The sequence below is a fragment of the Anabrus simplex genome, chromosome 4 (genome assembly GCF_040414725.1).
Source record: "Anabrus simplex isolate iqAnaSimp1 chromosome 4, ASM4041472v1, whole genome shotgun sequence".
In the NCBI taxonomy this organism is placed as follows: domain Eukaryota; kingdom Metazoa; phylum Arthropoda; class Insecta; order Orthoptera; family Tettigoniidae; genus Anabrus; species Anabrus simplex.
In genome coordinates, this window is record NC_090268.1 from 304,479,367 (window position 1) to 304,503,142 (window position 23,776).

At 38.3% G+C, this 23,776-nt stretch overlaps 1 protein-coding gene across 3 annotated transcripts in view; it reads right to left on the reverse strand.

Annotated features, from left to right (window-relative positions):
• Positions 1–23,776, reverse strand: part of S1P (membrane-bound transcription factor site-1 protease) — a 329,279-nt gene that overhangs the window by 79,922 nt on the left and 225,581 nt on the right. For all 3 annotated transcript variants that reach the window (XM_067145648.2, XM_067145647.2, XM_067145649.2), the window contains exon 9: positions 5,648–5,824. In XM_067145648.2, coding sequence (XP_067001749.2) covers positions 5,648–5,824 — 177 coding nt within the window. The remainder of the gene's footprint in view (positions 1–5,647; positions 5,825–23,776) is intronic.

The following is a 23,776-nucleotide window of genomic DNA, read 5'->3' on the forward strand; positions in this document are numbered from 1 at the left end:
TTTATTCAGGTACGTCCTTCAACATAGACGAGCAACACTTCATATTTAGAAACTCAAATGACAGTTATGGAGCTGAAAGCTTTGAATGACTGTGCTGAAAGGGGTGTTGAATTATGGTAATGCAAGATTTGCATGGACTACTGACTGTAGATGAGCAAAAGCAATTTGTGTTGTGTTCAAGAATGCAGTACACTGCACCCATATCAGACTGCAAGAAAAAAACACTGAAAAGAAAGTACCCACAAGAATACTAAAAACCATAATTCAGTCTAAAGAGTGAAAATGTATCAAATTGTAATATACAATTAGATACTAAACATGTATCAATAGCTTTTCCACCGACTTAAAACTACAAAACCTGTAATTCCTAATATTCAATCTTTGCATTCAAGTCTGTTGAGATGAAATATTGTTTTTGAGTAAATCTGACTCAATGGAAAATATTTAGGGGATAAGCCCCCCAAAAAATAGCCTTTTCTTTTTTCTTTTTGCAAAATAAGAGACACCGTAATGCCCACGTAAAATAATTTGCAGGGAGGATCGGTGTTTGTTGCTTTCAGCGTGTCATAGACCTGATAATATTACTACCTCATTCCGCCAGCATCTTCGGAGACCAACGTGAGTGAATATGGCAGATCAAACACTGCAAAATCCACTGCATAACAGAGGACATATCAAGGAGGGCTGTGCCAAAAACTCGTCTTAAACCGCTCCATAGGGCTATTCATGTGAGGTGGCCAACCACTCACATTCGATAGCATCAGGAACAGGGGAAGCGAACACTCTTTTTTGTTGAGGTTACCATAAGCTTGCACCCATACAACAGGTGCATTAGAGTCTGGAGACAATCTGGAAAGAGATGGAACGAGGCCTTCATCCTGGAGCACTATCAGCAGCAAGGGGGTTCCATCATGTTTTGGGATGGGATAATGTTTGGCTAATGGATGCCTCTATTCTTATCCAATGCAGAGTAATATGACTGGTCCGTTGTACAGAGAGAACATCCTCCAACATGTAGTTACAGGATTAGCTGTGACTGTGGGCGAAGGCTTTACACCGTGGATAATAAAGTTCATGCCCATTGAGCCAGAAAGGTCAATCAGTTTCTTGAGATGCATGGCATGGTGTGGCTGGCATAATAATCTGCACCATGAACTGTCTCGAACATGCATGGCGAGAAATGAAGAGAGCAATTGCCCATCATTCTAATCCCCCAGCTAACATTCAGCAACTAACAGAAGCTGCTATCCAAGAGTGGGATTGTCAGCCCCACAAAAAGTTGGATTCTTTGATGATGAGAATGGCTCATCATGTTCAAGCACGCTTCAGGACCTGTACACAGGACTGATCTGCCACACAATGAACATTTTGTGTTCAAAATCCCACATTAGCAACTTTGTGCTTTTGTTGCAATTCTGTTGCTTTTAGATAGCTGACTGCATGTTGAATTCCTCTGTATATTCCCCTTGTCATGTTGAATGTACACACATACGAAGTGTAGTAAACCAGAAAATGCTAAACTTTCTGAGCACTGTAGCATGATTTAAAAATCTTTAATATCGTGGTAGGTAACAGGTAAAAGAAAAATGTGGCTTAGCTGCCTGGTTAGTGAAAAGGGTGGCTTACAACAGGTGAATGAAGCACATTTGAAGATATTTCATTTTCTCAAGAATGACCTTGTTGAATTTTGAAAATAATCATATTCCTGAATTTGCAATGTCCTTAATGCTAATGCTAGGTGTAGAAAACAGTGTAGTTCAATTAAAAAAACAATTTAGTAGTTACCTCTAGAGATTTTGATGTTGTCTGAATCACCAGTCCATACACTTGTTTGATACAGCTCTCTATGCCACCCTATGCTGTGCTCACCTTTTCATTTCTACATAACTACTACATCCTACATCTGCTCTAATCTGCTAGTCATATTCGTATCTTGGTCTACCCCTGCCGTTCTTATCACCTACACTTCCCTCAAAAACCAACAGTACAAGTCCTGGGTCTTAAGATGTGCCCTATCATTCTATCTCTTCTTCTGGTCAAATTTAGCCAAATCAATCTCCTCTCACCAATTCAATTCAGTATCTCTTCATTCGTGATTCTATCTACCCATCTCACCTTCAGCATTCTTCTGTAACACCACATTTCAAAAGGTTCTATTCTCTTCTTTCTGAGCTAGTTATCGTCCATGTTTCACTTCCACACAATGCCATGCTCCAGACAAAAGTATTCAAAAACATATTTCTAATTCCTATATCAATGTTCAAGGTGAACAAATTTCTTTTCTTAAGAAAGGCCTTCCTTCCTTGTGCTAGTCTGAATTTTATGTCCTTCTTACTTCTACAATCATTAGTTATTTTACTACCCAAGTTACAATATTCATCTACTTCCTTTAAGACTTCATCTCCTAATCTAATATTTCCTGAATCACCTGACTTTGTTCCACCGCACTCCATTACTCTTGTTTTGGAATTATTTACTTTCATCTTGTACTCCTTCCCCAAGACTCAGTCCATACCACTTGGCAATTTCTCCAGATCTTTTGAAGAGTCAGATAAAATAACAATATCATTGGCAAATCTGAGGGTTATGATGTCCTCTCCTTGGACTCTGATTCCTTTTCCAAATTCCTCTTTGATTTCCTTTATCGCCTGTTCTAAGTAAACGTTGATAAGGAGAGGGGACAAACTGCAGCCTTGCTTCACTCCTTTATGGATTGCTGCCTCTTTTTCAAAGCCCTCGATTATTATCGCTGCAGACTGATCAAGCATTTGCCTGGTGTGAAAAGGGGAAACGACGGAAAACATTTTTAGGGCTGCCAACAGTGGGGTTCGAACCCACTATCTCCCAAATACTGGATACTGGCCATACTTAAGCGACTGCAGCTATCGAGCTCGGTAAACTGATTTTTGTATAGATTGTAGATAATTCTCCTTTCTTGGTATCTGATGCCAATCCCCTTCAGAATTTCAAACAGCTTGGTCCAATCAACATAATCAAAAGCCTTTTCTAGATCTACGAAAGCCATGTATGTTGGCTTGTCGAAGGTCATCGGCCTGACTTGTCTTTCTTAATTCGATCCTCTAAGATCAGACGTAAAGTCAGGATTGCTTCACGTGTTCCCCCAAATTCTCCCAACTCAGTTTCAACTTGTCTTTCCATTCTTTTGTAAATAATAAGTGTCAAAATTTTGCAGGCATGAGATGCTAAACTAATGTTGCGGTAGCTTTCACACTTGTCATCACCGGCTTTCTTGGGAATAGGTACAACATTCTGCTGAAAATCGGATGGCACTTATCCTGTATCATACACCTTACACACTAAATGGAATAATCTCTCCATGCTGGTTTCTCCTAAGGCAGTCAATAATTCTGAGGGAATGTCATCAATTCCCGGCGCCTTGTACTTACTTAGATTTCTCAAAACTCTGTCGAATTCTGACCTCAAAACGGGGTCTCCCATGTCATCAGCATCAACAGCCTCTTCATGTTCCAGAACCAAATCAACTATATCTTTACCTTGATACATCTGTTGGATGTGTTCCTGCCATCTTTCTGCTTTGTCTTCTTTCCCTAGAAGTGGCTTTCCATCAGAGCTCGTAATATTCATACACCTAGATTTCCTTTCTCCAAAGGTTTCCTTGATTTTCCTGTATGCAGCATCTACCTTTCCTAGGACCATACAACCTTCAACATCCTTGCACTTCTCCTTCAGCCATTCTTCCTTAGCTACTCTGCACTTTCTATCCACTTCACTCTTTAATCACCTGTATTTTCTACCCTCTTCATTTCTAGCATTCTTGTATCTTCATCGTTCATCAATCAGGTCTAGGGTATCTCCTGAGTTATCCACTGATTCTTAGTTGATCTTTTCTTCCTTCATAACATTTCTTCAGTAGCCCTACTGACTTCATTTTTCATGACTATCCACTCTTCCTCTATTGTGTTTCCTTCATCCTTTTCAATTTAGTCCTTGTGCAACATGTTCTTTGAAACAATCCCTCACACTCTTTTCTTTCAACTTGTCTAAATCCCATCTCCTTGCATTCCTTCCTTTCTTCAATTTCTTCAACTTCTGATGGCATTTCATGACCAACAAGTTGTGGTCAGAGTCCACGTCTGCTCCATGGAAAGTTTTGCAATCCAACACCTGGTTTCTGAATCTCTGAAAATGAAGTCTATTTGATACTTTCCACTATCTCCAGGTCTCGTCAATGTATACAGCTGTCGTTTATGGTGTTTGAACCAAGTATTAGCAAGGACTAAATTATGATCGGTGCAGAATTCATCCAGCCAGCTTCCTCTTTCATTCTTTGGTCCCAATCCGAATTGTCCTACTATGTTACCTTCTCTTCGCTGGCCTCTCACTGCATTCCAGTCTCCTATCACAATTAGATTCCCATCACCTTTTACATATTGTATTAAATCTTCTAACTCTTCATATATTCTTTTGATTTCATCATCCGCTGAACTATTGTGGTGGGCATTGGCTTGTTGTCTACCTTGACAACAATAATCCTTCACTATGCTGGTCGTAATAGCTTACCTGCTGCCCTATTTTCTTATTCATTATTAAACCAACACCTGCATTTCCCCTGTTTGATTTTGTGTTGATGATTCTGTAGTCGTCTGAACAAAAATCCTGCTCTTCCTGCAAACATACTTCACTTATACCAACTACATCTAACTTTAGTCTATCCATCTCCCTTTTCAGATTCTTTAACCTACCACAACGATTCAAACCTCTAACATTCCACGCTCCGACCCGCAGAATGTCAGTATCCATCTTCCTGATGATTGCCCACTTTCATGTAGTCCCCACCCGGAGATCCGAATGGGGGACTATTTTACCTCCGGAATATTTTACCCGGGAGGAAGCTATCATCAGTACATCATTCATACAGAGAGAGCTGCATGTTCTCTAAGCGTTGGTTACGGCTGTAGTTTCCTGCTGCTTTCAACCGTCTAACAGTATCAGCATAGCTAAGCCATGTTAAGTAATATTACAAGACCATATCCATCAATCATCTAGACTGCCGCCCTTGTAACTTCCAAAAGGCTGCTACCCTCCTTTTGATGAACCATTCATTAGTCTGCAGCAAGGTCACATGGTTCACAGCGGAGGGAGATTTTGATACCTTGAAAAAAGTACTGTATTTTCAACTATGACTACTTGGTAATATTGTTGAAAGTGAACAATTTTCAATATCTTTAATGGTTTATGAGACATTTGAGGTGAACATGTAAGTTGATTCACCCTCTATATGCTGGCAAAGATAACATGAACTTAATGAATAACTATTTACTTGCGAGAAGTCCTAATCTAGTTCACAGTTGCAGTAGTACTGTGCGGTAGTTGAGGGCAGACTGAATCATCCAACAGTAATATAATTCAAGAAAATAACCATGTTTTGATACTGAATTAAAGAAAAAATATATATATGTACCAACACAGCAAGTACAGTTCATGAAATCTAATTTTCTCAGAATAATAATAATAATAATAATAATAATAATAATAATAATAATAATAATAATAATAATAATAATAATAATAATAATAATAATAATAATAATAATAACAACAATAATAACAACAACAACAACAACAACTTTCATTTTAACTACAGTCTTGAAAATTACTCACTTACCTTGGACTAAGACTAGCTTGTGGCTTGTAACTATTCAAAATTTGATAGGCTTTCAAGAGATCTAATTTTCCATGACCTTGTTCAAACATGTTAATGCCAGGTAATCTTCTAGCTGAAGCCATCAGAGCTTGCTTCATACTAGCAGGATTTATGGCATTTCCACGGTGAAGAACACCACTGAAAAATAAACAGTTTGTACAATCTACAATTATCATTTTCATAGTGAGCATAACATTTGAATTGAATCTATTCACAACTTTTATGAGTGAGGCTTTCAACAACAATATACACTGAACAGGAAAAAAAAAAAATTAATACGTTATGTAAAATTTTAATTTATCTGCCAAAATGTATCAGTTTTTCAATATTCATTTAAATTTCACAAAAGCTAGTAGTTTTTCGAAGTACAAGGCTTTGTTGGCTGAAAATAGGAAATCTTTTTTTATTTGAAAATTTGCACAAGGTATTCATTGTATATTGCAACTCAGGACTCATAAACTGAAGATACAGAAGCATGTGAAAATAATCACAGCATGCATTAACTATGTACTGACAATTTTAATAAAATAAGAATATCAAATTGCATAGTTTAACTTCTCTTGTGTATTTCATTCACAAATAAATGGTTCATTGTCATAAACTGACTTATTGATTTTACAACTGAAAATTTACCTCGAATATAATACTGTTAGGTCATATTTTTTATGTTATTGTGCATATTTTGGTCAATTTTATGTCATAAGAGCATTTTTTCTGTGCATACCATGGTGATTTTAGGTCATAAACATTCTAATCCTAATAATGAATTAAAAAAATAGGGCTGGGTAAGCTACTATGACCAGCATAGTGAAAGAATTATTGTCATCAAGACAGACACCAAACCAATGCCCACCACAACAGTGTGGGTCTATATGCCTACTAGTTCAGCGGATGATGACTAAATTGAAAGAATATATGAGGAGATAAAAGATTTTATACAATATGTAAAATATGACGAGAATCTAATTGTGATAGGAGACTGGAATGCAGTGGTAGGCCAAGGAAGAGAAGGTAATACAGCAGGAGAATTCGGATTGGGACAAAGGAACGAAAGAGGAAGTCGGCTGGTTGAATTCTGTACACTTCATAATTTAGTCCTTGCTAATACTTGGTTCAAACACTATAAACGACAGCTGTATACATGGACGAGACCTGGAGATAGTGGAAGGTATCAAAGAGACTTCATTTTCAGAGATTCAGAAACCAGGTGTTGGATTGCAAAACTTTCCATGGAGCAGATGTGGACTCTGACCACAACTTGTTGGTCATGAAATGCCATCTGAAGTTGAAGAAATTGAAGAAAGGATGGAATGCAAGGAGATGGGATTTAGACAAGTTGAAAGAAAAGAGTGTGAGGGATTATTTCAAGGAACACATTGCACAAGGACTAAATGAAAAGGGTGAAGGAAACACAATAGAGGAAGAGTGGATAGTCATGAAAAATGAAGTCAGTAGGGCTGCTGAAGAAATGTTATGAAGAAAGAAAAGGTCAACTAAGAATCAGCGGATAACTCAGGAGATACTAGACCTGATTGATGAGCGATGAAAATACAAGAACGCTAGAATTGAAGGGGGCAGAAAAGAATACAGGCGATTAAAGAGTGAAGTGGATAGAATGTGCAGAGTAGCTATGGAAGAATGGCTGAAGGAGAAGTGCAAGGATGTTGAAGGTTATATGGTCCTAGGAAATGTAGATGCTGCATACAGGAAAATCAAGGTAGCCTTTGGAAAAAGGAAATCTAGGTGTATGAATATTAAGAGCTCTGATGGAAAGCCACTTCTAGGGAAAGAAGACAAAGCAGAAAGATGGCAGGAACATATCCAACAGTTGTATCAAGGTAAAGATGTAGTTGATTTGGTTCTGGAACAAGAAGAGGCTGTTGATGCTTATGAAATGGGAGACCCAATTTTAGGTCAGAGTGTGAGAGAGCTGTAAGAGACCTAAATACGAACAAGGCACCTGGAATTGATGACATTCCCTCGGAATTACTGACTGCTTCATGAGAAACCAGCATGGCAAGGTTATTCCATCTAGTGTGTAAGATGAATGAGATAGGAGAAGTGCCATGTGATTTTCTGCAGAAAGTTGTATACCTATTCCCAAGAAAGCCGGTGCTGACAAATGTGAAAGCTACTGCACTATTAGTTTAGTATCACATGCCTGCAAAATTTTAACACAAATTATTTACAAAAGAATAGTAGGACAAGTTGAAGCTGAGTTACCAGAAGATCAATTTGGCTTCAGAAAAAATGTAGGAACATGTGAAGCAATCCTGACTTTACGTCTGATCTTAGCGGATCGAATTAAAAAGGGCAAGCCCACATGCATGGTGTTCGTAGACCTAGAAAAGGCATTCGATAATGTTGATTAGACCAAGCTATTTAAGATTCTGAAGGCGATTAGGATCAGATACCGAGAATGAAGAATTATATACAATCTGTATAAAAATCAGCCTGCAGTGTTAAGAATCAAGGGCTTTGAAAAAGAAGCAGCAATCATACAGAAAGGAGTGAGGCAAGGCTGCAGTCTGTCCCCCCCTCCTTTTCAATGTTTACGTAGAACAGGCAGTGAAGGAAATCAAAGAGGAATTTGGGAAGGGTATCACAATCCAGGGAGAGGAAATCATAACCTTGAGATTTGCTGATGATATTGTTACTTTATCTGAGACTGCAGAAGATCTCAAGAAATTGCTGAATGGTATGGAAGAAGTCTTGGGTAAGGAGTACAAGATGAAAATAAATAAGTCCAAAACAAAAGTAATGGAGTGCAGTCGAACAAAGGCAGGAGATGCAGGTAATATTAGATTAGGAAATGAAGTCTTAAAGGAAGAAGATGAATATTGTTACTTGGATAGTAAAATAACTAACGATGGCAAAAGTAAAAAGGACATAAAATGCAGACTAGCACAAGCAACGAAGAGCTTTCTTAATAAAAGAAATTTGATCACTTCAAACATTGATATAGAAATTAGAAAGATGTTTCTGAAGACTTCCATCTGGAGCGTGGCATTGTATGGAAGTGAAACATGGACGATAACTAGCTCAGAAAGAAAGAGAATAGAAGCTTTTGAAATGTGGTGTTACAGAAAAATGCTGAAGGAGAGATGGATAGATCGAATAACGAATGAAGATATAATGAGTCGAATTGGTGGGAGAAGATGGATTTGGTTAAATTCGAAGGGAAGAAGAGATAGAATGATAGGACACATCTTAACCTTTTAAGTGCTGAGTTACTAGTTGACTGTTTGGTATCTCAGTGCTGAGTTTCTTCATTTGTATGTAAAATAATTGTAGAAGCCTCAATTTCTAACTTATCAGTGGGGTGAGCTTAAAATGTTTATAAATGTTGGTTCTTTATAAATCTAAATGCAAATGGAAAATACTGCACTTATGTTCAATATTATTTTGAGGGAAAACAAAATTACACTTTTTGTGCCTGCATGTAGGCTACATCATCTTTATACAAAGTAAAGAACCCAAAATAAAATTATTTCCTAAAATATGTGGGCAACTAATACATGTAACTCCTTACAAGTACATAAGTTGATATTTCAAAATACTTTTTTGGACCAGGAATGTTTTCCAATTGTTTGTGATACCAATTTGTTTCATCAACAACCAGTTGCACCAAACTCACTGGCATAAAATTTTTAAAAAATCAATAATTTTGGAATTGTCATCATACACCACTTCGCTCCTGGAGTCTGTCACAGTTAGTTGAAAGTCTGGTGAGAAAAGTCATCCCTCTGCTATGAAAATAGTCATAAAATAGCTTTCGAACTCACCGTGTTTTTTTTCTTTCGTTTAGAAGGAGGCTTTGTTTCTTTCCCAATTACAATATTTTCATCACACTCTGCATCACTCTCACTTTCAAAATTTCTTAACAATTTGTTAAAATCATCATCAAAATTTCTTAACAATTTGTTAAAATCATCATCTTCCTCATCACTTTTTGCTGTGGTTAATAACTGAAAGATTCTTTGATCCAAAATAGCATCGCTGCAAGAGCAACTAGCTGCCGTCATGCTTGTTTACATCACAGTGAACTCTACAGACATCTACTTTAAGCTCTGTAAGTTACTTCCCAAAGCTATAAGCCATAATCACTTAGTTCTACATAATGCCCACAAGATTGTAGAACATGCCAGTGGATGAATCGGCACTCAAGAGTGAACTGGGAATCTCAAAAAAATTAAAGTTCTCGAGCACCGTCTATAGACGAGCGTAGCAGTGCTGGACCAGCCGCGTCAGCCCGTCTATAGGCGAGCGTAGGATTCATCGGGTTGTTCAGTTGGTTTTTGAAGGAAGTGTAGGTGGTAAGAACGGTTATGGGTAGACCAAGGTATATGACAAGCAGATTAGAGCAGATGTAGGGTGCAATAGTTTCGTAGAAATGAAAAGGTTAGCACATGATAGGGTGGCATGGAGAGCTGCATCAAACCAGTCTATGGACTGATGCCTCCAACAACAACATTATCATCATCATCATCATCATCATCATCATCATCCTAGTATTACAATCCTTTTGTAAACTATGCAAAGAGTTCTTAATGAGCATCTAATGGGCTTCCTAATATACTGTTAATTTTCTGTTATGTCTCTTTCGCTGACTTCAACTCTTACTGGAACAGTATTTGCATTTTTTAATATTTTTTTAATCTGGCATAGAAATGTAGTTTTTGCTTAGCTTATATATGTGGGATTGTAGTTTGTTGCTTGACATTAAAATTCAATCAAAGTAAGCTACGTTTTTCATTGTTATTATTGTTATATTATCATCATAATTTGAATTGTTTTTGAACACTATTTAGGGTTGTCTAATGAGCTTTTAATGGCTGGCTAGTTTTCTTTAAATTTTCTTTATGTAATTTAAGTTTATGCGAATGACTTTAATGAAACTATATTCGTAGTGGTTTTTTTTTTTTTAAATACTGTTATTATTAATGTTGTTGCTGATGCCAACACTGCTGCTGCTGTTGTTGTTGCTGCTGTGTATTTGGGGTTAAATTAATGTTAATGTCTTGATTGAGAAATGTATGAATTGAATTGAAGCAAATTCACTATAGACAATACTGGACACTTCCGTATTCTCCTGTACTAAACTGAGAGACATTTCGACAGTAGCGCACTGGCGGCCCGACCTTAAATATCAGGCGGCAAGATTGAAACTACAAAGGTTGCATGTTAAAACTGATAAAAATAATCAAATTAAATAATGATTTTTGCTTTGTTCTACTACAAAAGTTGAATGTTAATACTGATAGAAATAATAAAACTCAATAATGATTTGTTAAGACCGAATCCTTAGCTGAATGATCAGCGTTGAGGCCTGTAATTCAGAAGGTCCTGGATTTGATTCCCAACTGGATCGGGGATTTTAATAGCGTCTAATTAATTATTCTAGCTCAGAGAGTGGGTGTTTGTAGTTGTTGCAACATGTTTCTCTTCATATTCAGACAACACACTACACTTCCAACCACCACAGAAACACGCATTAGTGATTACTAATAATAAACTCTTTATTAATCATCATAATTAATAAAGATATAGAACACAAATTGTGTATGGTATAAACAAAGTTTGTCATATGTACTGTCACCTCTCACTATTACAGAAGTTCACAATGGATAATCCACGGTTTTTGCATGTGATTGCATGATATCGACTGCAATGCTCACTGCACAGCTTGCAAACACAGGTTTCGTAAGGGTCATGGAAGTACTCAGCGTTGCACAGTTTATGGTGATACCCATGGACCGCCATCGAGTTAACGAAATGTCGCATGTCTTGATTAGTCCTTGTCCATGTTCTATTCGTCATCACCTCCGTTGAGTAAAAATTGAGCCAGATTTCTTCCCTCTTCTTCACTCTGTCCTGCAGTAATTTTTCCCAAGCGTCTGTGGATGGAAGCCCTCGCTTCATTCAGAGGTCCTCGATGAAGAAGGTCTCCTTTGCAAGCTCGTATGCAAGCCTTGATTTTGTGTATTTTGATATTCCAAGTGCAGCTTTCAGGAAGCGCGACTTGACTGCTTCAATCGTCTTCAGCTCTGCCAGGCCCAGTTTATCTCATATAATATCCAGTCCATATGTGGCAATTGGCGCAGTTTTCGCATCGAATAGTTTCATAGCAGTTTCTAGTGAAGGCTTGGTAATTATTTTAATATCATATATTGGTGCCTTTGCTGGCAGGACCTAGTGTTTACAGTGCACTATGTCTTCTGGTATGGGCTAGAGCAATTTTGTTACTTTCATTGACCTGTCTCAGCTTTATCCTTAGCTTTGACAAAATGAAAGTGACTGAGGTATGAGTAATGCTAGTAATGCCATTCCTTCTGCAGCCAGTCCCTGCTATGAATGGTGTGAAAATATTGCCCATAGGGTCAGTTGGTGCATGCATTTCAGTGGGCTTGGCAGACTGATGTGTAATAGCAACTTGTGGCTCGGTGAGGAAAGCAACGGGAAACTACCTCACTCCTCATTTCCCTAGTACGCCTCTTCAGTGATGCCTAGGCCATCTATGACAGCTGATGGCGGAACTGTTGAGGATCCAACCAGCCTTCGGGCTGAGGACTAAACATACATACATACATACATCATATATTGCTTTGGTGGCCGCTGTTGCTTTAGACTTTATGTGAATTCTATAGGTTGTTGCTGTTGTTTGCATGGTCAGTCTTAGATACTTAAATGTATTGACAGTCTTGAGGACCGTAGGTCCTAGGTATATCCTGTCACTTGTGGCCCCTCGGCCACCTTTCCGAAATGTCATTTTCACTGTTTTCTCTGGTTAATTTTCATCTTGTTATCTTTTGCCCACCTGTCTAGATTGTCTATAGCTTTTTGCACATGATGTAGGGAACTTGATCCAATGACATTGTCGTCTGCGTATAAATATATTTTCAAATCCTCTATTACTTGCTGAGTAACCTTTACCACATCACACGTCACAATGTTAAACAACAAGGGGCTTAGTGGGTCTCCTTGGAGTACTCAGTTGGTCTGCATGATCGGTTTCAAAGTCGCGACTTGATCATCATTTTGTATGTAATTTGTCATCAGTATGTTGTTTATCAGAGTCGTGAGCTTGTCTTTCCCCATTATGGCTTCCAGCTTCGCGATTATTAGTGGTCTGCTTAACATGTCAAAAGCTTTTGCATAATCAACAAATACTGCATGGAATTTGCCTCTTGGATGTCTGAGGGCTTCTTCAATGTCATTGATGAGGTTGTTAATGGCATGGAGGGTGCTCCTTCCTTTACGGAATCCAAACTGTTCCTCTGGGAGTTTGTGTTCTACTGCGTCTGCGACTCTTTTTGTGAGAAGCTTTGTCATTATTTTCAGCATGCATTTTTCTAGGCCTCAGATTTATAGGTGCTTATATGTTATTTTGGCTGCCTAAAATAGACTCTCAAATAGGTTCTAAAACATTTTTAGGTGGCTTCAATTTAATGTATTTTAACCAACTGCAGATGAAAGACGGGCACTGCCCATCCTCGGCTCCTAATTGCCGTAATGACGAAAGACGGACGCTGCCCGTCTGGGATTTAAATCTCAAATTTCTTGCTCATAAATGTAGACAGTGCTGATAATTGATATCTGTAGCATGTATTGAAGTGTTTGGAAGTTCCTTGACCACTATTGATTATTTCACGTAAGTATTTTATCTTCGGTGGATATCTTTTCAGGTACACGTGTAATTTGTTTATAATGTGATCACGGTGGCGCCTAAGACCTGAACGCAATAAAGTCTATCAATTCTGGTGAATTTTATGAGTGTGTGAATGAAGTTTTAAATGAAAGTGACTGTGATATAAATGATGATGAATTCAGTACAGGTAATATTGATCACAATTTGAGTGAAAGCAGTGAGGATAGTGAGGAGTGTGTAAATGAAAGCGATTTATGTGCGAGTGGTTGGGCCTGGATTCACGAGCCAAATAATCTAGTAAAATTCCATTTCATCACTCAATGCAGAGTCAATCCATTGATTTATCGACAACTGCTAGTTGCTTTATGTCACACCAACAAAGATAGGTCTTATGGCAACGATGGAACAGGAAAGGCCTAGGAATGGGAAGGAATCGGCCGTGGCCTTAATTAAGGTACAGCCCCAGCATTTGCCTGGTGTGAAAATGGAAAACCATCTTCAGGGCTGCTGACAGTGGGGTTCAAACCCACTATCTCCCAGATGCGAGCTGAAAGCCGCACGCTCCTAACCGCAAGACCAACTCGCCCAACAACTGCTTCAATCTGGAACAGAGTTAGATGTATTTAGTCAATTCTTGGGTGATGGTTTCTGGATGGAGATCGTAAATGAAACTAATAAATATGCACATAATGCATTTCCGGTTGGCGGGGAATCTAGTAATAGATAGATGTATCCGTACATGAAATGAAGGCTTTTTTTTGCCCTCATCATAATAATGACACAGAATACGAAACCTAACCTAAATGATTACTGGAGAACAAAGAAAGCTTTATATTCCAGTGCAAGAAGTGCCTTGTTCCTTTTCATTTGGAAGACTGTTTCAAAACTTACTGCACAAAGAAAAACTTTGGATTAATCTGAAATGTTGTATTCAGTTGTCAGTTCGGCCATACTAAACCTATTTTTAAGTTAGGAAATAAAAACAAAAAACAAAACAGTAAATATTCCAGTGTTCTGATCCTTCAGGACAGTCTTACCTTACATTAGAATTAAGCTACGAAATATTCAGTCACAGGGGTCAAACAGGTTTGTAGTAAATTCGGGCCTCAATCGGTTAATAAGCATCAATTAAAAACCATGTTTATTTTGCTAAATTGATAACAACTCGTTAAGGGGAAATGTATAAAACAAGTTTCACTTACCTCTTTGCTGAGAATATCACAGAATATTGAAATCGACTTTCAACCTATTAGGTCGAGTTACGTATATATAGTACGTGTGGAAGAGATGTTAGTACAGAAAAAAAATGGCCAACCGGACACCAGTGCGATCCGGCTGGCCATTTTTGTTATCGACGCAAAATCCGGAGGTTGTGGGTTCGGATTCCACTGGTGTCCGGTTGGCCATTTTTGTTCTGTACTTAACATCTCTTCCACACGTACTAAATGTATGTAACTCGACCTAATAGGTTGAAAGTCGATTTTGATTACAGTGCGGTCGTGAAAATTCAATATTCAGTCACAGAATATAATTTTACCACCTGATGTGAAATGAGGAAACTCCTGTATCCACTTTTCAATTAACGACGGCTTGGAACCTATTCGTAGTGAATAGTACACTACTACGCTCAGTTTCAAGGCCATCCTGCTACGTGCGCTGGCAATGTCTTGCGATATCTCGCAAAGTGACACATATTCTCTATAGTGTATTTGATTACAGTGTATTTCAACGTTTTATTATAATTTTTGGGTCCACCTTATTCAATACATAAAGAATTGTTGCGTAGATGTAATTACAACATACATTTTTCAATCAGTACTAGTTTCGACGCTCTACTGCGTCATTAACAGCTGATAGAAGTTTGTAGAAAAATTGACAATCATATAAGTTTATCAACGCCAAATTAATCACGATTTAAAACCATATTAACAACAATGAAACTGTGTTAAAAATATACTGTCTCTAAGTTCATATTTTCAACAAGTCGAGTCTTATGCCACAATCTGATAAAAACATATGTAAACCGGTTTGCTCACTTATGATGTAAAGTGCATTTAAAAAAAGAACAACAAATTATAAAATAGAAATAGTCTTGAAACACTATACTATGTGCTTAATTCATTGCACTTCTTAAAACTTCACGTAGTATCATAGTAGAAATATTTCAATAAAATCTACAGTGTCCCTTTAATGGAGCAATCCTGCTTACTGTGCTTCAGTGCGCTTTGCATAGTCAGCGACCTTCTGAGGTCCACACTGAACTGGGAACGTTGTTCTTGATAACATCTCAAAGGATTTTTGTGTTCGTTTCCACCTCATTAGGATCGCTCCATTAATGGGACACTGTAGATTTTATTGAACTTTTTTTTTTTTTTTTTAGCAGGTAGTTTATAAATTTATTACTCAAAATTAGTTTCAGCAGACTGAAGAACCTAAGAGTTATAAATTGAGTTGAAACTGAAAACAAATGGCTTCAGTTCATACAACAAAAACATACATTAACTCACACCTTTCCTTGATTTTGTAATTCTTGAAATCTTTTAGTTTTTTAGTTCTTTTCAGTTGTTTTTGGTCAATTGTTATTAAATTTATGCCCAAACAAAACAAAGTTAATGTTTGTACTGCAATACATGAGGACACTGATCACTAAAAACAGGTGTTTCCACCCCTAGCGTCTATGATGGTCTGTATACGCTCAGGAATACTGTTCGCAAGTTGTTGGATGGCCTCTGCCAGGAAATGATCCACTCCTCTAGCAATGATGTTCTTAATTCTGCCAAGGTGGTGTTGCCACATTCCTTCCAAGCATACCCCACACATCTTCAACGGGATTTATGCCAGAACTATGTGCTGGTCAGTCGAGGGTTTGAATCCTGACTTCCTGCAGATTGCCATACCACAGCAGGCCAGGCAAGAAGAACTTAACCTACTAACCTACTAAATACACACTATAGAGTGCAATGGAGAAAGCACGAGGAACTGCAGTACTTTGTAGGGGTGTTGTCAAGAGCAGAACAATAAATTTCTACAGTTTCAAAAGAAAATGATCCTCTGTGTGAACATGTATGTATGTATGTATGTATGTATGTATGCATGTATGCATGCATGCATGTATGTATGTATGTATGTATGTATGTATGTATGTATGTATGTATGTATGTATGTATGTATGTATGTATGTATGTATGTATGTATGTATGTTGGGTATTCAGCCCAAAGGCTGGTTTGATCCTCTACAGCTCCACCAACAGTTGTCATAGATAGCCTAGGTGTCACTGAAGAGGCATACTAGGGAAATGAGGAGTGGGGTAGTTTCCTCACTGAGCCAGAAATTGCTATTACATGTCAGTCTGCCAAGCCCACTGAAATGCATGCACCAACCGACCCTATGAGCGATATCTTCACACCATTCATAACAGGGACTGGCTGCATGTGGAACGGTATTACTAGAATCGCTCATACCTCAGTCACTTTCATACTGTCAAAGCCAAGGAAGAGACTGAGACAGGTCAATGAAGTAACAAATTTATTCTAGCCCATACCAGAAGACATAGTGCACTGTAAACACTACATCCTGCCAGCAAAGGCACTGCGAACTTGTGGCAGACGAAATAGTGTTGCACGTCTAAAGGGAAAGTGTAATTAAAGTATGAAAACAGTGTAAATTAGAAACAGTTGTGTACATTTAAAAAGAGAAAGTATGAAAACATGGTAAATACAAGTGATTAATTTGTTGATTTGAAGGTTTCTATTGTTTACCATATACATGAATAAAAATGATAATGTAGAGCTGATGTGAACTGTGGAAGTGATCCTGGATTAAACTGAGAATGTTGCATTTATAATTACATCAGAGTTGGCAATCTCCTTACTCTGTTACATCAAACTCAGCGATCTCCATGTTATTATTTCAAATTGGGCATTCTCCATATAAACAGGGTTAACTTTGAAAGTGTATCAGAACATGCACACTTATTGGCCCAAATAATAGTTAGAAACATAGGTACTGGTTGGTACACCTTCAAAATGTCAGAAAAATTAGTGCAACAGACTTTTGCCTCTGTAGAAAAATCAAGGAAAGTGGAACTAGCTGGGTCCAAAACTAACCCCTTAATTGGAAAGAGACCATCAGTTTCTCCAGTCACATACAGGAAATATGGATCAGACTCCAGTTTACTTTGATATGTCAATACACTCAACTAATAACACTTAAGGAGCTTCAACTCTGTCCATGACAACCATAAAAGCTGAAAAATTAGGATGTACAGTCTTACAATTACAGTAGACAGTAAAACTGGTTTATGACCAAGAGGGGAGTCCAGCAGAGCAGTGCACTGTTCCCACTACTATTTATCATAGTTATCGATTATATAATGACACCCACCTGGTGGCCATGATCGTTAAGGCATTGAAATCTACATGGTCTGACACTGTGGTTAGACGGTTCGAGTCCCGTTGGTCGAAAAAATTTCACCATCAGAATGTTGACTGGCAGGGTAGGGGAGGTGGTGGTATACAATTTCTAATCACTAGATTGCATGCCAAATACCTGGATTAAATTCCAGAACTCTCTGCAGTGATCATATGGAGTGAGGGCATATGACGCTGTTGTTGGGGATATGTCCATTGGATGGCAATGTTAAGACTTGAGCAGACCCCTTGGTGCTATTCGACAGGAGTAGGCTATGTGCTGGCATCAGGTTTTACCCTCTCCCTTCCTACTATCATATATCACGTTATTCTTTTCATCTCATTAACTCCTCTGATGAGACTGACGTCAGGAAAGGCTGATGCTATCAACAGATAGGCAATCCAATTTCCCTCCTTATGTCCTCATTTATTACTCTGTCCTTTCTTGTCTTTCCTATAATACTTTTTTTTTTAATTCCAATGGTCTGGATTCTATTCTCCTGTCTATGGTTCGTGGTGGGGTAAACTGTTGTCACCTCCCAGTTCGTGAATGAGTACAAGAACTGTCTCAATCTGTTGACCATGCAAGAGTGCAGATGAGGATGAAGTTGACAAGTCTTATGAAGCACTGAGTGACATTGTAGTCAGGGTCAACAGCAAGAATAGGATAGTACTAATGGGCGATTTCAATGAAAGAGTTGGAAATATGACTGCAGGATACAATAAGGTGATGGGTAAATATAGAGAAGATATGGAAGTAAGTAGTGATGGGAAGCATGTACTGGACTTTCGCGCTAGTATGGGATTAGAAATTATGAATACCTTCTTCAAGCTTAAGACTATTTACCATTAGACATTGGAGTGTAGGGGCACCAGATCCATAACAGACTATATCACAACTGACTTTGAATTCAGAAAATTTATTAAGAATGTGCGGGTATTGCAGGGATTTTTCAATGATACAGACCACCATCTGACCTGTAGTTAAGTATCTCTAGGCACAGGATAGAGAAAGTGAAATCTGTCTGCAAACGAATAAGGGAGAAAATCTCAAGGACAAGGAAATTAAAGAAGTACATGGATATGATTACTGAAATTTCCAAACAATAGATAGTAAGCAGATTCAAGATATAAAAAGAGAATGGGTGGCATATAGGGATACTGTAGTAGAAAATAAAATGGCGTATGGCTTTTAGTGCCACAAGTGGCTGATGACATGTTCGGTTCACCAGGTGCAGGACTTTTGATTTGACATCCGTAGGCGACCTACATGTCGTGATGAGGATGAAATGATGAAGACGACACATATACCCAGCCCCATGCCAGCGGCATTAACCAATAATGGTTAAAATTCCTGACCCTGCTGGGAATCAAACCCAGGACATCTGCGACCAAAAGCTGGCACACTAATCATTTAGCCATGGAGCCGGGCTGTAGTAGAAACAGCAATGGAATGCCTAGAAACAACTGTATGTAAAGATGCGATAAAGTAAACATCATGATGGAATGATGAAGTGAGCGCAGTGTGTAAACGTAAAAGGAAGGCATATCAAAAATGGCTCCAAACAAAGACTAATGCAGACAGGAAATTGTATGTAGTTAAAGGAAACAGAGCAAAACAAATAACTGCAGAGTCCAAGAAGTCGCGGGAAGATTTTGGTTGTAACCTGAGGGTTATTTCAAGCAGCAGATAGAACTTTCTGGACAGTAATAAAGTAATAAAGAATCTTAGGAAGGGAGGGAAAAAGGAAATGAATAAACTTTTGGGCAATTCAGGTGAATTCATAGTAGATCCGAGGGAATCAATGGGCAGGTGGACAGAATATTTTGAAAATCTTCTCAACGTAAAATAAAATGATTCTGTTGACATTGCAAACAAGCAAGCTCACGAGGGGGAAGGGGGAAGGGGGAAGGGTGGAGGGGGAGGGGGGAGGACAGTGACGTTAGTGAACTTACGCTTGAGGAAGTGAAAAGTATAGTAAATAAACTCTATCGTCATAACGCAGCAGGAATAGATGAAATTAGGTCCAAAATGGTGAAACATGGTGGGAGGGCAGGAATGAAATAGCTTCATAGAGTAATAAGCTTAGCATGGAGTGTTAGTAAAGTACATACAGATTGAACAAAAGTAGCAATTGCACCTATCTATATGCAAGGGAACAGGAAGGACTGCAACAACTATTGAGGTATACCAGGCATGGTGTTCACTGGCATTTTGAAGGGAGGGTGCAATCAGTGGTTGAGAGTAGTTGTATGAAAACCAGAGTGGTTTCAGGTCACAGAGTGGGTGTCAGAATCAGATTTTCAGTATATACCAAGTAACTGAAAAGTGCTACGAGAGGAATAGACAGTTATAGTCATATTTCATAGATCTAGAAAAGCCATGTATCCCTTTCAGACCGTGTACGCACAATTGTGCGGGTTTGTATTTTATTTATGTCTCAGCTTATTTGACGTTTTCTTGGCGCTAGACCGGACTGCAGTGCTTGTGCGGGACACATAGCATGTACTTCAGCTGTTTTTATTTAGTACTTAACCACCAGGGGGCAGGAATAAGAGTTTAAAAATACAGCTCATTAGGAATATGGCGGGAAGCAGTGATGCCTAAAGAAAGTATTTATGTATTGCATTCATATTAATCTAGAAGCTTTACTGAATATCAGAATATAATCAATGAAGTGTGTAGATTGTGTAGCAAACGTAAATTGTGAACTTACAACATCGTACGTAATACCACGAGGTTTTGAATGTTGATACGCACAAATGTGCAGGCTAGGTTCCTTACAGCCAATGCATGCAGGAGTGCTGGGTGCTGTCACAAAAAGGACTGTTAAAGAAAAACTCGTACTCTACATGAGAAATGTAATGTATAAGATTATAATTGTTTAAAATCGTTCCACACTGTTTTGATCATGTACATGTGCATATTCACATGTACTGAGTTGAATTTTTTAATTTTTTAATTTTTTGCAAGTAGTGAATGAAGTCCTGACACGCACAATTGTGTGGGTTCTGTTTTTCAGCCGACAGTTCTTATTTTGTAAAATAAACTGTAAAAACATGTATTTAAGAGCATTTTAGTAAGTTTTTGACGTTTAGACACCTCCAGATTTCCTTCAGGTCTGACGACAAGCTGCTGCTGCCAAAAGGGCAGTAATAGCAAAACTCCTCCTCAATGTGGAAAATGTAACGTTTACTTGTGTTTGAACGAATATTTAATTCTTTTAAATTATTCCCCACTGTAAAATAGAACATTTGATCATGTATATATGTATATTCATCACATGCATTGAGGTAATTTTTCTTTTTTTTAAGTAGTGAAGTAAGTCCTGACACGCACAATTGTTCGGGTGCTTTCTTTCAGATGTTACTTTTTATTTTGTAGAATAAACTAAAAATATATGTATTTAAGAGCATTTTAGTCAGTTTTTGACATACAAACAAAAATTCACACCGCAAGTTTTCTTTCAGGTCTGAAAGGGATATACATTTATTCAGAGAATAAGCACTTCCCCCATAAGGAGGTTGCCTAAGAGGACAAAGTATACTAAATACATTTATGACTATATAAATGTTTTCTCAGTATTGACAATGAACCTTTCAAGGCTTTGAGAACCACATTGTTCGTCAACGACTCTGGTAGTTTGAACCTAGAGCAGAATTCTTCAAAGAACTTAGGAATTGTTCCTCTTGCACCAATCATAGGCCTATAACCTTGATGTTATCCAGTCTGTATTCACGTCGGTACTTACAGGGGTTATACAAGGCTGTAATCTTTCACCTTTGTTGTTCACAGTTTCCATGGGTCATTTACAGAAAGGTATAAAGTGGCAGGGAGAGATTCAGTTAGGTGGAAATGTAGTAAGCAGTTTGACCTATTCCAAAGACTGGTCTTAATGGCAGATTGTGCGGAAAGTCAGCAGTCTAATATCTTGGAACTTGAAAATAGGTACAATGAGTATGATATGAAAATTTGCCTTTCCAAGACTAAATTAATGTCAGTAGGTAAGAAATCCAAGAGAACTGGATGTCAGATTATCAACACAAAGCTAATAATTTCGTATGGCTATTTCTAGCCAAGTATAGGTAACTGCGTGTTATTGTGGTGTAGGATAGTGTTATGTGTTTTGTGTGAGTTGCAGGGATGTTGGGGACAGCACGAACACCCAGCCCCCGGGCCAATGGAATTAACCAATGAAGGTTAAAAGCCCCGACCCGGCCGGGAATCGAACCCGGGACCCTCTGAACCGAAGGCCAGTATGCTGACCATTCAGCCAACGAGTCGGACAACACAAAGCTGAAACAGGTAGATAATTTCAAATATTTAGGATGGCAGTCATTAAGTAAGTGAGGGGTCAAAGGGGTAGTATGTCGTTCTGTGGATTCACTTCTTGCTGATGGAAATGTACTAATAAAACACAGGAAATGCCAAGTCCGATACATGCACGTCCACGCCGTGGACCATGGCCAATGGGTACATTGTGTGTACGCAGCTAAGTCATGTAAGGGCGGAAGAGCGAGATTCTGACGCTTCAAAATGGGGACCCACCAGCTAAGGGAGACAACCTCGAGGGGGAAAAAAGAAGAAAAAAACATTGGCCCTCCAGGACTGCGGGGGGTTGGCATTGGGCTGACAACCCAATCTGTAAAAAGTTCTCGTTACAAAATCTGATGAATAAATACCAGTAGCCAGCCTGACCTCTTTACGATGACCTCGCAAACGTTTAAAGGATTCAAGAATTGGTTTGTGGAATGTTTTAACTCTATACTAAGCTGGAAATCTAAGAATGTTGCTTGATCAGTTTGATGAGTTCCGATTAGATATTACTGCTATTCAAGAAGTGAGATGGATTGGTGAAGGAGTGATACAGAGAAAGAATCACATGGTATTCTATAGTTGCCGCACGAAGGATCACATGTTTGGTACAGGTTTTATTGTCAATAAGCAGATAAAACATCTTATTATGGATTTTTGGGCAAAATTGCATATATTGTGCAGACTTAGAATTAGAGGGAAGTTCTTCAATTACAGTCTTATTTGTGTACATGTTCCAACTGAAGCGAAGAGCGACAAAGATAAAGATTCATTTTACGATGAATTAGATGAAATTTGTAATGAGTGCCCATGAGCAGACTGTGAAATAATCTTTGGGGATATGAATGTGAAGACAGGAAAGGAAGATGAATACAGACCTTGTATAGGAAAATACAGCTTGCATGATATTTCTAATGATAATGGAATCAGGCTTGTACATTTTGCATCCTCGAGAAATATGGTAGTGGGAAGTACAACTTATAATCACAAGGACATACAGAAAATGACATGGAAATCTCCAGATGGAAGTACTTTTAACCAAATTGACCACCTCCTAATAGATGCAAGGCACTTCTCTAACTTGATGGTGTGGATGTTAGGGGGACCAATATTGACTCTGACCACTACCTTGTAGTAGCAACCATTAGAAGACAAATATCTAATGCGAGAAAGGTACATGGATCCAATGCAAGAAAGTTCAACAGTGATTGGCAGAAGAAGCCCGAAACTGCTTTGAAATATACTAACTTGCTTAATGAGGCCCTGATCGCAGTGCCTAATAGTGAGAATACTGATGAAATCTGGAAGAATCTTAAAGATGTGCATGAGCAACCACCTTAGAAATTGAAGCATACAAGAGAATGCAACAGACAAACCACACCAGAAAAGCAGTAGAAGAATACAGAGCTTCCAGAAAAGAAAAAAAGAGATTGCACAAGAAAAAGAGACAGAACGAGAGGAAAGAATTGGGAAGAAATGGAACGGTTGAAAGGGATGAATGATGAGAGAGCTTCATATCAAAAGTTAAAAGTCATACAGATCTCCAGCCTAGAACAAATTTGTATAGAGATAAAGATGGCATAATATTGGGCAGTGAGGAAGCAATACTAGAAAGATGGGCCTAATATTTTGATGAACTATTGAATGAAAGTCCAGCTGATGACCAAGAAACCTCACCTCCTGTAAATACAAGAAAATCAGAAATAGAATTACCTGT